At 42.7% G+C, this 17,514-nt stretch overlaps 1 protein-coding gene across 1 annotated transcript in view; it reads left to right on the forward strand.

The window, feature by feature from the left end:
- The window catches only part of ABHD14A (abhydrolase domain containing 14A), a 73,947-nt gene that overhangs the window by 9,888 nt on the left and 46,545 nt on the right, over nucleotides 1-17,514 (forward strand). Inside the window, exon 2 of the mRNA XM_085625180.1 lies at nucleotides 1,940-2,243. Coding sequence (XP_085481306.1) covers nucleotides 1,940-2,243 — 304 coding nt within the window. The remainder of the gene's footprint in view (nucleotides 1-1,939; nucleotides 2,244-17,514) is intronic.

Here is a 17,514-nt window from a genome sequence, read left to right on the forward strand (position 1 = left end):
CCAGCAAACGAGTCAACGACTGAGTCAAAATCAACGCATAGGTGTTTGTTGTATTAAAACATTCTTCAGCAGTATCTTTTACCCAACAGTCCTATTTTTCAATTTCTTCTGGCTAATCAAATTAATTGGGGAATTACTCAATAAATCCTTACGCTCCATAAACGCCACACAGTGCTTGGTTGTACCGTGAAGAACGTTACCTTTTCTGGCAACCAGCACTGCAGTAACTGCATGAAGGACAAGGGCACTGGCCAAGATCCATCATGGAAGGGTCCAGGAAAGCATCCCTCTGTTTTATTTCCAAACAGAGATGGGAGCTAACATGCAGACCTGTCACTGGTCTCAATGAACTGGTAGAACAGGCACATAACCTACAGGACCATATCTTATTTTGCCAAATATCTTGTGTTAGTAGGATACACTCCGCCTCCCGATTCACAAACTGCTCATAATTTCCTCCGATTGATGTAATCAAAGGCTGAGGCTTGGTCCATAAAACCCGGTATAAATCCACTATGCCAATAGCCGATTAAATATAGAGTCAAACATTGTTTGATGGTCCCTAGGCTATTCTTGAAACCATATGTTACATCAGAACATTTCTGAACGATTCTAAGATGTTTCGCCTCCCCAGAATCTGAAAAAAACCTAACCAAGAGTTTGCAGTACCAGTGGTACCTCATTCCATAAACACATTATGGGTGCGCTGCAGTTTAAGGAAAGTGAACTTCAACAAATTAACTTTATTGGAGTGTCTTATTTATTCAGTACGCTATACACTGATAAGAGAGTTGTAAGATTTAAATTGTTTTTGTGTGCTTGCCTCTGGCTATGCTTCCCATTGGTTCGTAAAAGGGCAGGCAAACACCTCCTATATAAGTTATATCCAAAAGCTGCCCTCTTCACCCGGGTTTTGGGTTACCTCCAATGGTAAACTAGCGTGTTTTATGTTTTTGGTGCAGTTGATTGTGTTTGCAGTGGCCAAAAGGAGTGGCGTTTGAGGTACTGGCATTTGGAAGAGTGTTTTACCTGACTGGCTTTTCTTTCTTTTCACGTGTACCAGATACATACCTTGACAAGCGTGCATTTTGACTTACAGTATCGTCATGACATACGTGGTTGCTGCTTTTCTGCATCTTCAAAATCGTTGTGAATTCATTCCTGTGCATGCAGTTTGAGATATATTTTACTTTATTGAGCTGAATTTAATGTATTGTATTTCGCATTTATTTTTCCCCTTATATCTCTATGGACTATTTCACGATTATATCTCATTGTTATGTTCCTTTTTCTTATCTGCAACTTTTCTATATTTTCAAATTAAGATTTTTAAACCAAAAAAAATCATTGTGAAGAATAAAGTTTGTTACAAATACCCCAAAAAAATACAAAAGCTTTATACCAGTGTGTACATGATTCTTGGCACTTTGTGTGACTGTATTGATGTAGCTGCAATGTGCCTTTCAGTTGCTGAGAATCTATAAAGAACCAGAATCTACCTTGCCCCCTTGTTGCTTATGCTTTCTTTCCAAAATGAAATCGGTTTCCACATATTGTGGCCTACCTGTAACATCTGGTTTGGAGGCCACTCCATAGTATCTTCCTTTAATTTAAATTTTGTAGTTGAAACGTGTTCCGATAGTTGGCAGCACTGGTTGCTCAGAGGTAAACCGTATTTGTTTCAAAATGTTCTGTGAAATTTTCTGTGTGGAAACCAGTTTAGCGTTTACACCCAAATAGCATTGCTACAGAATCTTTCTTGCTAGATTGGAGACTTTGGAGTCATTGAATAAGCTTAGTCCAAATCTAGTAACTTTGGAGTTCATGCGTTGTGTTGCACCACCCAGTGGGTCCAAGTAATGGTGGCTTTGAAGTGTGGGCCCTTCTCTCTGCTTGAAAGTCTTCATGCACAAGTTCTTATCGTTTTGTTTTCTTGCAGATCGAATGAGCCTTGCGATGATCCGCAGCAGGTTGGCCTTCCTTGGACTGGGATTGCTTGTCTCCTTCCTGCTGTACCTTCTGCTCCCTGCCATTCAGCAGGAGTCCTCGTCAATCTCTGGTGAACTGAGTCCCCCGAAGGACAGCATGGATGCACGTGTGGAGGCCCGTGCAGCTCCTCCTCCCCCTCCTCCTCCTCCTCGGAGTAATGTCAGCCTGCTTACTGGGAAGACTGCTGGTGACTCTCCTACCTTCTACATAGAGGCGGTCCCGGTAAATGATGCAGTGGGGACCAAGGCAAACAGGTGAGTGTGCTCTGCCATTTGCCGTCCAAGGGTCCCATGTAGCACTGCTTGGTCTAGAATGTTAGAACATGCCACCCTTTGGGAAATGGTAGTTGAATAGCCACGCATGATACTAAGCAAGGTGTTTGGTGACAAAGGAGGGTTTAGCAAAAGTTAGTTATTGTACAATTGCTTCCCTGTGCAGTCTAGTGGCTGGTTTCCCTAACACATAATGTAAATTCCTAGGGCAACTTCAAAAACAACAATATCCAAAGCCAGCAAGTAAATACTAGGATTGACAAGTGTAATGGAAAAATACAAAAATAGTTATTTATTAATAGTGGTATATTCTCTTTTCAATATAAAATATTAGCAACCTACATACACACCACATCCATCTAATCCTACACACTCAACATTCAGAATATATACAAGTACAGGTGTATTCAATACTTGAGACCTTGTCTATCAACATATTTTGTACATGTTCTGATGCATTTGATCTTATTAACAACACATGATTATTTTTTAAAATTTTCAAGAATGGGTCTTGTCTTTTATGCTTTTAATATCAAACATGTATCTGTGTCGTGAAGCGACTGCAGTTTCCTGGTGGTTTCTACGTTCGTTTCGGCATAAGAATGCCTTCTTCAGGAAAAGCCACCTCAGATACAGGTACTATCTATGATTCTGAAAAGAGTCCAGCCAGACCAATGCAGAAAAACGGGCGTCTTGCCCTCAAAAAGAACGTCACAGATCGTTGTGGAATGGTATCCGACCGCTTAAAGGATAATGTCTCAGAAATGATGGTTGTGAATTGTCTTTGTGGTTTTCTACTAATACAGAGACCAATGGCCGGTAGTATCATTCCTATTTTTATTCTTTGAGTTCAAAACCTAATAGATGGTTACCGCATTAGGGCAGAGGAGTTGTCTTCAAACCAGGGGGTCCATAGCAGCGCTCAACGAGTAATGCACCACGTGTGCTGAAGAATAATGCACACAAGGGCAACGTTTCCGAACGAGTCTAACCCTTTCAAAAATCAGGAGCAAAATCACAGCATTGGTGTGTGTGTATACAGGCAGTGCATGTTCATCCATGACCAGGAGAAGACCTTGCCAGGCATGGGAAGGATAGTCAGACACAGCAAGCATTTCACAATGAAGAAAGCAACGGAAGCTCTTGAAAATAGAGAGTGATTAAGAGTGGGTATATTTAGAAAAATATATGGGAATTAGAGACTGCAAAAGAAAGGAGAAAGCAGAAAGGAAAAGTAATATAAAAATGAAAAACACAGCACAAGAACTGTTGAGTTTGGACATGAAAGACTGGCAAAGCAACAAGGGGGTATAGACTGAAAAAAAGAGTAGGGACCAGATCTGGAAAACGTTGAACAGGAGTGAAAAAATAGAAAAAAGCATTACTAGAAATGGGAATTAATGGAGAATATGCTGTCCACTAATTAAAGTGGGCACCTTGCACCAGTACAAACAATCCTTATGGTGATTTAAGAGGTCAAAAATAACCTTTGAAAGCTATCCAAGTGGTAGCTGTGGAGAACAGCCTTCAGGCTTAGCCTTGAAGGAATGTTAAGCAGCCTGTTTTACCAGAATGCAACCTTATAGTATTGATTAAATGAAAGGAGAACCACACAGTAGTTATACAAATATGTATTTATTAATATGACACTCTCTAGTACGACACAGTATATTCTACACGCAGATAATCACAAAGCACACAATACTGTAGCATAGAAACAATAGTAAATAGCACTAATACCCATTGGGCTCCATGGGGAGATCAGACCATATACTAAAATAGTGGTATAAGAACCACGACTCGAGTCAAGACAGTGTCTAGAGGAAGTAGAATCGCTGGGACCCCAAGGAACCACCCAATTTGAGTAAGAAGGGACCCCACGGAGGACTGGTGCAGTGTGGGAACACAACTGCATGCTCCGTACAATTCTATGGGGAAGTCGCGGTTGAAGTTTTAAAGTTTAAGGACCCTTCCCAGTGGACTTCGAAGAAACCCCGTGGAAGTTAGGAGGTTGGAGCACCACCCCACCGGGAATACCGTAGTATCAGAGTTACCTATCCCAGGGGAGCCGGGTGCATAGGTCTGAAGTGGCGTCGGAAACCAATGTTGATTTCTATGAAGGACTTCGAAGAAGAGCCGCTGCTGGGAAGAAGAAAAGTGTCAGTTGGAATTCAAAGGTGGATTCTTGGTGAAAAGTATCTGAAAGCAGAGGGGACAGAGTCTGGGTCACTCAGGAGTGATCAGGGGCTTGGTAGACTAATGTCCACCGATGTCGGGTGCTTCAGGTGCGTTGAGGGGGTTCTTGACTCTGCATCCACAGGGACCAGGAGATGTTGAGGACGACCAGGAGCTGGATGTGAGCTGTCCCACAAAGGAGGTCGAGTGCTGAGTAGTCGGTGTCCGGCGGAAGCACCAATAAGCCTTGGCAACGGCAACCGATGGAGAAGGTCAGGAAAGGTTACGGTTCAGACCAGCAAGGTCCAGGTGACTCACCAAACACATGGGAGTCAGGGCAAACCTGGAGACAGGTGTTCATTGTAGGAAATGGTGCCAGAGGTTGGGGCTACTTGGAGCCCAGTGCACTTGTTCAGGAAATGCCAACAAGCCTATGCACTTGCAAATGAACGCAGTGCACAGGGATGTGGGTATTGCAGCCCCCACGAGGGATTCTGGCCTCAAACTTGGTGAGTGGGCAGCTTGGACCTCGAGGGATGTAGAAACCCACCTCCTGTGTTGCTGGAGCCTTCGAAGTTCATAGGAGCTCAGGAGCAGAGGACCGGTCAATCCTGATGTGGTGCTTGCGGTTGCAGGGGAGTGACTCCTTCTCTCCAAGGGAGATGTCTTCGGTTGTCCTTGATGCTCCACAGGGCCTGCACGGAGTCTGTATGGTGCATGGGCACAGACGATGCTTTGGACAGAGAGGGAGACGAAGTCGGACCCAAGCGAAGTCCAGACGGTCGAGGGTCAGTGGTTTCTTGATCAGAATCTTGTCCACATCGAATCTAGGGTCCTACAGCCAGGTTAGCCCTTTTGTACCCACCAGAGAGGGTCTGGACAGTTGGGAGGTTACTCCCATGTCTTTTGTCGAGTTTCGTGCCAGAGCGGGAGCCATCGGCTCCCAGGACGGTTTTGAACTGGACTATGCACAGGGACACCAAATATGCCCCATCATGCAGACTTTTGGTTGCTGGCAAGCGCACCCACCCAGGCCTAATACACTAAATCCTGTCTGGGAGGTGGTCACACCTCCCTGTGACAGGATGCCTATTGTTCCACCTTCCTCTGTTGGAGCTTGGCTCAGCAGCAGGAGGGCGAAAATGTGTCTCTGGTTGGCTGCAACCATTTTGGGCTGCCCGGGACTAGAAGGCTGGTACAGGGAACACCAGGGACCTCACAAAGTTAGTTTCTGAGGGGTGAAATCATACCACAATGTTTGACACCAAACACGATAGGATTACTTTCAGTCGTTTTAGAGTTGGTCATCACGCGGTCGCATAATGCCACTCTATATGTTGTAAATGGCTGCAGCACTAACAACCCGGGAGAATGGACTCCGTAGGCTGCAGGGGTGTCCTGCTCATGCAGTGCACCCTCTCCCTTACAACCAAGCACCCTGCCTTCAGGTTTAAGGCCTGCTATAGGGGTGACTGATAGGTTTTATGTGTAGTGACCCTTAGATAAAAACCTATATCTTAATGGTGCATGCACCAACTTACACAGGCTGCAATGGCAGGCCTGTAGTTCCATTTTGCATGGCCTCTCATGAGTGGCATAGTACATGCTTCAGCCCATGGGAGGCCTCTGGGGTACCTATGCCTTGGGTACATGACTGCAAGGGTAACCCAGTATCCAATCTGGAGTGTACCTAAGTACATAACATGACAGTTTAGGGAGAAAGCAGATAGACTGGGATCCTGATTAGCAGGATCCCACTCCAGCTAGTCAAAAACAGTATCGCATGAAGCAAAAAGTGGGGGTAACCATAAGAAGCATATCCTACGTTCCTGCAGCAAGATACAGTAGAACAATCAAAGAGAGGAGAAAGGAAGGAGATTGTGAGGAGACGACAAAAGTAAGGGAAGTGGGGATAAAAGATTTCTAGTGGAGATCACACTAGTTATTTATTTGTAGGGTGTATGCGGTGAGAATTAGAATATAGAAGCATTCTGTCAGTCGTGTGTTGTCCTAGATTCTCTGTTACTGGGATGTTTGAATTCCCACTCAGAATGTGGATCATTGAAAGTAGACGGTGAGATTTAAATCATGTTCTATTATTTCAGGACTATTGTGAGGTAGTGTTAACCATAAAATGGCACATGACAAAAAAGTGCCTGTGAGGAGAAGTTGAGTAGCAACGCATCCTGAATCACTTCTACGGGTATAATCATTCATTAGAATTAAAGAATAAATGCATCATTTTATTCATGCCATTCACACTTTTCAATAATCCCTTCTTTAGTACTGCAGACATCTTAATGATGTAGGACCAACTATGTGCCAACTGATCTGACATCACTCCAATAGGAGTAATGCAGTGCTGATCTACTAGGTCACACCTTCCCTACACAGACAGAAGCAATGCAAGATGCATTTCTGTCTCATTGGACGTTATCAGTGAGGTGTAGCTTACAATTATAAACATTACAAGCACCTTAGGCAATCCCTGTCGTTGACCTAGTTCCTGAAGGACCTCAAGACCTGGCTCTTCAACTGTACCATATACACACAAAGGGGGCCCTGAGGAGTTATGACGGACCAGCGAGAGCACACTCCCCAGTTGAAGGCTCAAATACACACAGAAGCCTCGGGTCCGACGTAACAGGGTGAATGTCAAATAAGAGACCAGACCGGCGTTTGGGGGGAGGATTACCTTGTAAGGACGGTTTCTCTCACACACCAATCATAGGGGGGGGTGAGGGAGGGGAGAAGGGGGGGGCTGTGTCCTTTCATCATGAAACCTAGTCATGGTGCAGTCTACAACCCCCTATCTGCGAGGGGGGAGCTCAGGAATGTTTTCAAGTATGAGGGTTTATTATTAAAACCCAGTTTGATCAAATGAGGTGATGGGAAAAGTGCAGTGCTGGTAAGTGGGTGACTAAAACTAGCTGCAGGGTTAGCCTGATACGTTTTATTCTTGCTACCTTGTGCTAGGGTTAAAAACAAATAGCGAATAGTACGGCTGCAGACATTAGATGTAGTCGTACTGAGTAGTGATCAACATGTTTCAGTCTAAGACCTAGGAAGTGTCATGGCTTTAATCAGGATCTCTATAATAGCTACTGCTGTGTGAAAGTGAGTCAAAGAACAAGAAAAGTAACAACGCGTCAGCGTGTATGATATAAGATACTAAAACAGTGATCCAGCCAGTTCAAGGGATTCACCGGTAGGACCTGTGCGTGAGACATAAACAACAAGCTGCGCAGTTAAATCAGTATAACAATGGTGCTGTACATTTGTCCCACATTTGACATTCCAAAGTTACCAAAAAAACAAATAAATAATCAACATCAATTGTTTGAGAAATAATCACAATTCTGTTATTTCACAAAGTATGTGTGGTACATTAAGACAAATTATGCCCTTGTAGCAGAATAGCTACGAATGGCGTCACTCGGCTGCAAAAGTCTGGTAACGTGACGCATCTGTCCTAGGCTGTTCGCCTAAGGTACACACGCTCCTCCAACCTGTTAAGTTAAGGTTGTGGCGGTAAAAGAAGTATAGTCCAAGATTTTGTGGATTCACAAGCATAAAAAGAGAACTGGAGACCGAATCAAACTCTATTGAACGGTAGGGTTGTGATAATAGTACACAAGCATGACTTGTCAAAAAGTGAAGTCTGTGAAGGAATAGGGCAATAGGTCTCAATTAATTAAACAAATGTTTGTGCTGGTAGTCCCATGCGGCCGGTACTGCGCGATGCTCCTGGGTAAAAATGGACAAAAATATATGCTGAGCTTATTCTGCAGCTAAGATCAATGCTACCATCTCATAAGTATCACTACAGCTTTATTTTCAGGCAGATGCAAGAGAAAAAAAAGAGAAGGCCTGCCTGAGTTGAAAATGGCACAGAAAGAGGATGCCCACATTAGTTAGACCAGGGTACCAGTAGTAGTAGTAACTTTGTCTAGTCATTCAGAGCCCTGGTGAAATTGGATCACTTGACATAGCAAATAATATTTGCTGTAGCCAAGAGCACTACAAAGGCCACAAAACCCATGGCTGAAAGCTGAGCATGTCAAAATCTAAATATCTGTCTTCAATTATCCAGGTCTGTGAAACTCCTGGCACATTGAAGATGAATTACCAAAAGTATATGTCCAATTAGGAATTCCTATATGGCTGCACAGCTGGCACATTTTGCTTCTAGAAAATAAGTTTGTACAACAGGAGTTACCCATAGAACAAAGAGGACGAGAGTTTTAATTATATGTATACAGCAATCTCCACATAGGTGTCATTTAAAGTAAAGATATTGTTATTCAAACCATACTTCGAAAATATATTGTTATGTACAACAAATCAATGGACAACGATACGGCTAAGGATCATCAGAAGTAAATATTTGTATTTTTTTCATATAGTCATTGGCAGCACAAATAAATACAGGAAAGTAACTACCGAGTGTGTCAGATGAAGACACAGTGCTAAAAAAAAACGTGATTCCACGTGTTAAATGAATAGAGTATTTTGAATTTTGGAGAGACTTTATCATATTTTATATGACTTTTGGTACACGATTTACATGCAACTAATTTGCAAGGCTCGGTTCGTGTGCGGGCTCTTAGACCCAAAACCCTTGGCTCGGCTCTCCCAGCTTCGTTTGGCTCGCGCACCTCTATTGTCTTTCTCCTCCCTCCCACTCTTTTACCAAATATATCCCTCTAGCTCTTATTTCCCCCTCCTCTGCTACATTTCCCCTGCTCTCTGCTGTTTTCTGTTCCATAATTTGTCATTTTTTTTGTCTTTCTCCCTTTGCTTCTTTTCTTTTGTTTCTTCTTAATGGCATCTGGACCTCTCCTCTTCTCTCCTTCTCCATTGCTCCTCTCACCCACCTGTTATGCCAGCAAGGGCTAAATCCTTAAGTTCACTTCACTTAACCCTTGATGGACCAGACGCGCCAAGTAATGTATTAAATTTCACTTGCCATTATAATGGGATATATGAAACTAAAAGTTCCTGATTAGAACATAAAGTTATTTTGTCGGGCAGGTCTGGCTGTCTGTCTCGCACAACACAGGACTCCTTCTCAACGATTTTGGCATTTATTAGCGGAATGCTACTTTACAGTTCACTTAACAGGTTGCTAAGCACACAAACAACCCATTTCAATTTTCTTGTAATAAGACTGGAAATACGTAGAAACAGCGGAAACGTTTGCATTTAATCCAATGTTGATGAGGCACATCTGGAGCTGAATGAGGCAAATTCCAGGTCATAGCAATGTGATTTTTTTTATTTTGTATTCAACATAACATAATTCAGCGAGGCCACTGGAGTGAGAGACCACATAAATACCAAACCTCCAACAATGTGTTGGGGATGTTCACCCACGCCACAAGCCCTCTAGTCAGCGTGTTTTTATTTTTTTTTAAATGCAGTTTCCACCACTTATTTTGGTCTGTCTATGCGAAATTGCACAACGGTGGCTCCACAGCAGGCAGTAATGTGGCTGGGTGTACCTTGTCACCTGACTTATTCCTGGGAGCCAAGCAAATGCAAGGAGATGATGGACGGAGCGCTGAAACCTTTCAGACACTCACCCCCAGTCACAGATCTGGGTTGAATCCATCAGCGTTCTTTAGCTCACTTCGCCACCCCAGTTCAGACACAGCTATATGCAAATCAGTCTTGACCCTGTGCCTCATGAGAACAGTCCAGCCAAAACTGCCAATCCATGTCTTCCCTGGACTGGAAACAAGCATCCTGGGACCGGTTTCAGGCTAACAGCCGTCATAAGCCAGGCTAGCTTGAATCCAGTGGCAAAGTGAGCAAAGGACCCACGTCTGGGCAAACCCTGCCAACTTAGGACGAACAAAGCAAACACAAGGAGATGATGAACGGAGCACTGAAACTTTTCAGACACTCACCCACAGTCACAGATCTGGGTTGAATCTATCATCGTTCTTTAGCTCACTTTGCCACCCCAGTGTAGACACACCTATATGCAAATCAGTCTTGACCCAGTGCCTCATGAGAACAGTCCAGCCCGAAGTTGTTAAGATGGATTTGTGGCCTTTGATCTTCAGCATTTCCACATTAGCCAATCATACTCAATTTCAGTCACCCCAACTAAACAGACTGAATGTGCACCCCACTGCACCAAAAAACTGTGGATTTTGTTCCCGTTCGTTGGCGTTTCTAGGACACGACCTTTTTTGGGATCAAAGTTTCCTCATTTTGAACTCCTTGATGGATCGGTACCTATTGACCTTTCCAGGTATACCATGTTGTTTTCATATTTTCCTTCTCTATTTTCATGCTACCCTCGATGTACCATCTGCTAAAGTCAAACATTCAGTCCTGGGTCATTCTCATTGCTCTTGTGGCAGGTTCTGCTTCCGGAGCTGTCAGCATGTCCCCTGGTTACTCTTTCCTTATGGGGCAACCACATTCTGAACTGAACTTTGACTGCCTTCATTTTAAAAAAAAAAAAACAGACCTGCAGTATCTAGAATTGTCTCAAGATTACCTATAAACTGTTCTGGTGACAAGAAGGGTGTCTAGTAGACTTCAGGACAAAAACATGTAGCTGGGATGTGATGTGTCCTGGGACCCTTGCAAAGGATCCAGTGCTCTCCTTTGTCTCACCTAATCAGTGAGGTAATAGGTCAAGTAATGTTGGCATGCAAGACTGCATTTTTAAATGCCGTAGCTTGATCTTACTGAATCTGAGCTGCGTTTCCTTGTTCCAAGAAACCTTCCTTGGTTTTCAGAGGGACAATTTAATTCAGTCAGTTGGTGTCTACATTTTGCAAAATTTCTTGTTGGAAGTCTGCATAAAATAGGAAGCATTCTTGCCACTCTCCAATTTCATTAGATGGCAGAAGGACTCTTCACATCATGAATGTCATGTTGAGTCTTTTGTTTTTTCATAGATTGTGCTAGATCAAGTCCCCCTCGCCTAGGTTATGTATACCTTCAGCACTTCCATTGCGACTGGGGGCAGATTTGTGTATTCTTCACTGTTACTGAATGCATTCGCTTTTTCCTTCTGAAGGCATAGAGCGTCACTCGGAAACAGAAAATCTTTATTCGGATGAAATATACTGCCATAAAAGTTTCATAACAATCCGTTACAATTAAAATCACATTATATTAAAACGATTTATCAAATAAGATAGGAGCATACATACATATATTAGAGAACAACCTATAGAGTGCATTACCCATATACAGAAGATGCAGTCAAGAAGTTGTGCAAGTGATTACCAAGGAATCAGGAATAAGGAGTCTTGGTGCATCGATAAAATGTTTAAAATGATCTTTCCAAAATTACTATATATGGTCTCCTCACAGTTAGACAACAGAATCCTTAATTTAAAACATTTTATAGTTTCTCTCCCATGTTAGCTGCTTAGGGTAGGTCCACAGCAAGAACTTGAATAGTCTAAAACAATTAAAAACCTATCCAGTCCTCCCCGAACCGGCCAAACAATCATGTAATATCATCAATAATTCATCGTACAGACAGATACGATGCCCCATTATATTTAGATTTTAAAATCATAATCAGGAACTGATTGTAAAAATAAAATACATCAATCCTAGAAGGAAAGATAAAACATACATAAAAAGACTGTTTAACTGTTTCCTAGGGCGAGTTAAAATGATAGTTTTTTCTTAGCCCGATAGCAGCAATTAATAAAATTGAGAACTGCAGTGCGAATATCAAGCGTCACTCATCCACTGCTGTGGGTACTTTTTCTACTTTTCAGTGCCTTGTTCTGAATCGTCTGGATTGTAAAACAGCCACATTGACTTCTCCAACTCATGTAAACGCGATGTATCAGATTGATCCACTTCAAAGGACGTGCCAAGTTTGGTCAGGCTTTACCGAAGAGCAGCTTGTCTGAGCCTACAGGCTTTAATTCAATGCCACCCCCTAGGGTCTTCAGTGCTTGGCAATTTTTCAATGTGTTGGGAGGAGAAGGGTTGCAGGCTTAGGCATTAGAAAAAGTTAATTGCCATAGTGAACTTTGTAGTAGTAATCCTGCAGCCCACTCCTGTTGTTCATTGTAATTCTTTCTTCCTCGTGGTGTGTGCACCCAACCTATATCTGGCAAAAAACTGAGTATGAGAAGTGACTTGGGGCTTGTAAAACCAAAGTGGCACAGAAGTATGGATCTTTCTTTCGTACCCTTCCACCCATTCCCCACCGGCCAGCTTTCAATTTAGGTTTCCTTTTTGTGTAAGGTAGTGTACTAAGGTCGTCCAGAGACCAATCCTTTGTATATCTTTAACACAACACATTTTCTTTTATTTCTTTTTTTTTTCTCCATTTTTTATTTTTTTTTATAAAGACTTGTACAGTGTTGGTTCATCATTAGGTGTTCAAGAAGATTACAAATAATGAGTAATCAATTGCATCATAATAACGAGAAACCACAATGGCGATAATAAAATGTGAAGGAGAGAAGGGGGTTAGAATAAGGGGGACGCCACTTAGAGGCAGAGAGCACTGTCCTCTATTGCAAACAAGCAATGCATCTTTATTGTCTAGATTCGCTGCTAGGTTGGTCTGTTCATGACAGTCTTTATGTGACACGCCTATGGTTTGGTTTATTCATGGTCAGTGTTTCATAAGTGAATCCCCTAGAGGTGAGCTTTTAAACCTTTTCTGAATTTTAGAATGTCCGGAGTCACCCTCAAGTTAGTTCCACTTTACAAGCTTCTCTGCAATCCTTCGCCACGCTGACGCCTTCTCTTGGAGTCAAATGCAGTTCCTCATTAGCTTCAGTCTTCTATGGAAACGACTATTGCTACACCCTCTGGGCCGAATGCCAGAATTGTGCACACCTGCAAAACAAATGGCAAACATGCACAATTATAATAAAGTGCCTGGACTATTGCCATTTTTTGGGAAGATCACTTTTATTGTTCTGAAATTTATATTGGAAATTCCTTTTGTCCTGTTGTCAGCATGGTCATGTGAGCTCCGAAATGGCGCCTTGATTGGAGCTCTGTGCTGCTGATGGCTTTTTCCTGGTGCTCCGACAGTGAGTGGGCACTGCAGGGCCCAAAGCAGATGAATAGGCATTAGTAAGCCTGGGAAATTGATGATGACACTTGCAGTTGATGAACCATGCCACAGACTTCTCTGTCTGAATCGACTACAGAATGGTGACTTTTGGTTGAGATTTCTGTGTGTGCAGTTTGTTGAGCTGTAGCAGTAACAACTGGAGAATCCCAGATCTGATCCGGCAGCCAACTAGGAGCATGCTAGTCTTTCATGGACCTGGTGGCAGGACTGAGGCAGGAGCGGAGTCCATTCCACCCAACACAGAGTGGGTGTGATTCCTCTCTTATGTGCTCTTAGCTGAGGGAGTCTATCCTACCTGCTGCTGGAGGACAGGCAAGGTCGAGCCCTAGTGACTGTGCAACACTTTGGTGAGGTGTTTAATAGCCGCTTAGTAAGAGCTGGATTAGCAAGCACGTGATGTGGTTATGATATGGATAAACAACTGACTGTGCAGAAGATGATTTTCAAGAATACTGGGAGGAGGAACACTGGTTCTAAACGCCATGACTGGTAGTAAAAAAGAAAGAGGTGTGCTTTATAAACCTCAGAGTTGCTGCTTTCCCAAATGTGCCCAAGTGGCATTCGTGAGAATGTGGGTGGGTGAGAAAATGTCCATTCTTTCTCAGGTCGAACCTGCTGCAGTGTGTTTTTTCAGAAGACACTTTAGAACGGAAAGAATTGAGCGTGTCCCCTTGGATTGGCCAGAAGTCTGAATGTATATGTTGCTGCTTATCGTTGAATATTCTAATCTTAAACTTCTGAGATTCCTCACTTTAATTCCCCCTTCCGCTGTGTATAGTTTTACTGATTGACAATAATATGGCTTTTATTTTTTCTCTACTGAGTTGCATTGGTTTGTGTTGGCAAAATGTTTTTAAGTGCCAAAACTAAGTCATTCAAAGAGAAAAACAAATGTCTTTGAGCCACTAGGGGATCTTTTGGGTATTTCTGATATCGCAGATGTTTCTTTTGAATTGAGTAATCACTTGTTTTGTTTATTATGCAGCACGTTGACCTTGGTGCACAATTTTTGGTATTGCAGAAAGGGGTGAACTTAATTTTTTACTCCTAATCTGGATTCGGATCACGTTTGCCAAAATTCAGATATTAGACTTCAGCTTACAATATTTTTATTTACCTGTAGGAAGTTAATTAGTGAAAGCTTGTGTTGGTAAATGCTGGCTCAGAGATACTCAGTTCACAAATTAACGCTTTAGTTCTTGGTAGATGTCTTATGGTTGAGAAGTTTAGATTACAGATGTTGTACTGGTGAAAAGGCAACAAAGAACAATGCAATTGCCCTCACAAAGTTTGCTCATCAGTTTAAAAAGCCAAGTTATTTTTTTTTAAAAACCTAAGTGAATGAATACACAACGTTACCTGAATAGCAGACAAGTCTTTGGATATTCACCAATATCTTCAGAATGCTAAAATTTGCTACTTGGTGCACCGTAATTTCAACCGTTTCTTACAAGCAAGTCTACAATTGCATTTGTTTTCTCCTAGGACCAAATCTCATGTTGACCAGAGGGTTTACACTTCGGCTCATATTTCACATTGGAACTGTTGCTCTTGGACATATGTCTTATACTGCAAATATTTGTCCTGAACTTGCATCACAAGCTTCTTTTTTGGTGACTTGCCTTCTCGTGCATATCTTCCTTTTTTGTGTATTGTGGACATCTGCAATACAAGTAACAATATATAGGATAAAGAAACCCCTGTCATACATTATAATGATATTTCAGGTCACAGAAGAGTTCCCTGTCCATGTAGAGGAAGGAAGCCACAGGCAGAGTTCTTTGTAAGGTCATGGAATAAGGAAGAAGCTTGTAATATCTTTTTAGCATACGATTGAGGATATTTTATTGGTTATACTCCAGCGACACCATAAACCTTCCCTCCAATTCTTGGTGTCTTGCTCTTTCATAGGAAATCAAACACAAGGAGATGATGGACCCCCAGTCACAGATCTTTGTTGAATACATCATCGTTCTTTAGATCCCTTCTCCACCCCAGTTCAGACCCATCCATATGCAAGTCAGTCTTGACCCTGTGCCTCATGGGAACAGTCCAGCCCGAACTGCCAGACCAGGTCTCCCCCGGAACGGAAACAAGCATGCTGTGAACTGTTTCAGGGTAACATCCCTCATCAGCCAGGCAAGCTTGAATCCAGTGGCAAAGTGAACAGGGGACCCACGTCTGGGCATACCCTGCCTACTTGGGTCGAACAAAGCAAGCACAAGGAGATGATGGACGGAGCGCTGAAACCTTTCAGACACTCTCCCCCAGTCACAGCTCTGGGTTGAATCCATCATTGTTCTTTAGCTCACTTCGCCTCCCCTGTTCAGACCCAAATGATGAATTTAGGCCCAGATCGCTGTACTGGGGTGAATGTTTGAAATTGATCAGCATTCTGTCCATCAATTGTTCTTTTTGCATTTGTCACCCCCGAGTGGGATGTGGGTCCCATGCTCTCCATGCCACTGGAGTCAAGCTAACCCAGCTGATATGGGGTGATATCCCGAAACCGATCCCAGGATGCTTGCTTCTGGTCCAGGGAGGACCTGGCCTGCCAGTTTGGGCTGGACTGTTCCCATGCATATGGCTGGGATAAACTGGAATGGCATGGAGAGCAAAAAGAAAAAAACAATAGATTTAGCCCCAGATCTCTGTACTGGGGTGAATGCCATTGATCAGCATTCTGTCCATCAATTGTTCTTTTTGCCTTCATGGGAAAGAGCATGTTTGCACACATGACGAAAAAGTAGACTCTAAACTGTAAAATTAAATGCAATAAAAAGCTATTATTTATTTGTTGCATAAAGATACTAGAATCAGTTTAATTTTAGTCCGATTAAAAATGCTATTGTTCAGTGTCTAGAAACATGCAGAGACATTCTACCTTTCATGTAATGACAGCCTAAAAAAACATGTTGGCATACATTTCTCCTATCTGCTGAGCTCAATAACATGTGCACACTTATACTTCATGATGTTATGGTGGCCGAGCGTGATGTGTGTACATGTATGCCTCACCAGGCACATACAGCTCACGAGGCTGCCATCTTCTTTATTCTTAACTTACTGCTGCAGGATAGTGGATGCCACTACGAGGGGTAGATGAATAAAAACAAATTAAAAAACAATATTTACAGGTGTGTTAAAGCGCTTTTGAAAAACGAAGTGGGCCAGAAGCAAATGGCAGCTAGTTCTCCTTCAAACAAAAAAACATGAAAATGTGTTTAAAAAATATATATTATTTAAGGACCAGGAGGAATGGGGAGCAACAGCAGAATGAGTAGGAGGCGAGGTGGAGGGTAAAGAAACGTGGGGGAAAGCAGTTGGGAGTGTGCAAGGCAGCAGTGGGGCAGTTTGAGTCAGGGGGAATAAATTAAAAGCAAGAAAAATGGTAGGGAGGTAAGCAATGGATAAGCTAGGGCTGAGGTGAAGGCAAAACAGTGCACACGGGGGGGGGCACACACAGCAACAAGCAAGAAAACGCATGATGTCTTATAGAGTGCTAAAGAAGAAAAAAGTAATTCCAATAATGTGAGTCGTGGAGGATACAAGACATCCAGTTAAAAGGATGGACAAACACAAGAAACCATCGGCTAAGAAGTAAGTAAATTAGTGCGATAAAGCCAACCAATGGAAATCAGTGGGCTGGCTCGGAGCCCATTGAAGGTTTTGTTATGGTCCACAAGAGGTCTTTTGACAGCAGACAGCTAAACACTGTCTGTAGGCAATATCTTAAAACGAAGGCTATGTTTATGACTGGGTTATTTGCAAAAATACCAGACTCGTGCAGCAAGCAGCATAATTAGCCCCTCTTCTCTCTCCACTGGCTGCACCGATGGAGTCAGGGCTGTCCCAGTTTTCATTCTTCACCAATGATGGATTTTCACACCAATGTTATGCACACAGTCTCCCGCTTAAGATTGGCTGAGGCTAGACAGAAGTGAGGGGAAATGGTACCACACAATAATTAAGACCACTACCCCTTTTGTAAAG

This window comes from Triturus cristatus, chromosome 9 (assembly GCF_964204655.1).
Source record: "Triturus cristatus chromosome 9, aTriCri1.1, whole genome shotgun sequence".
NCBI classification, from domain to species: Eukaryota; Metazoa; Chordata; class Amphibia; order Caudata; family Salamandridae; genus Triturus; species Triturus cristatus.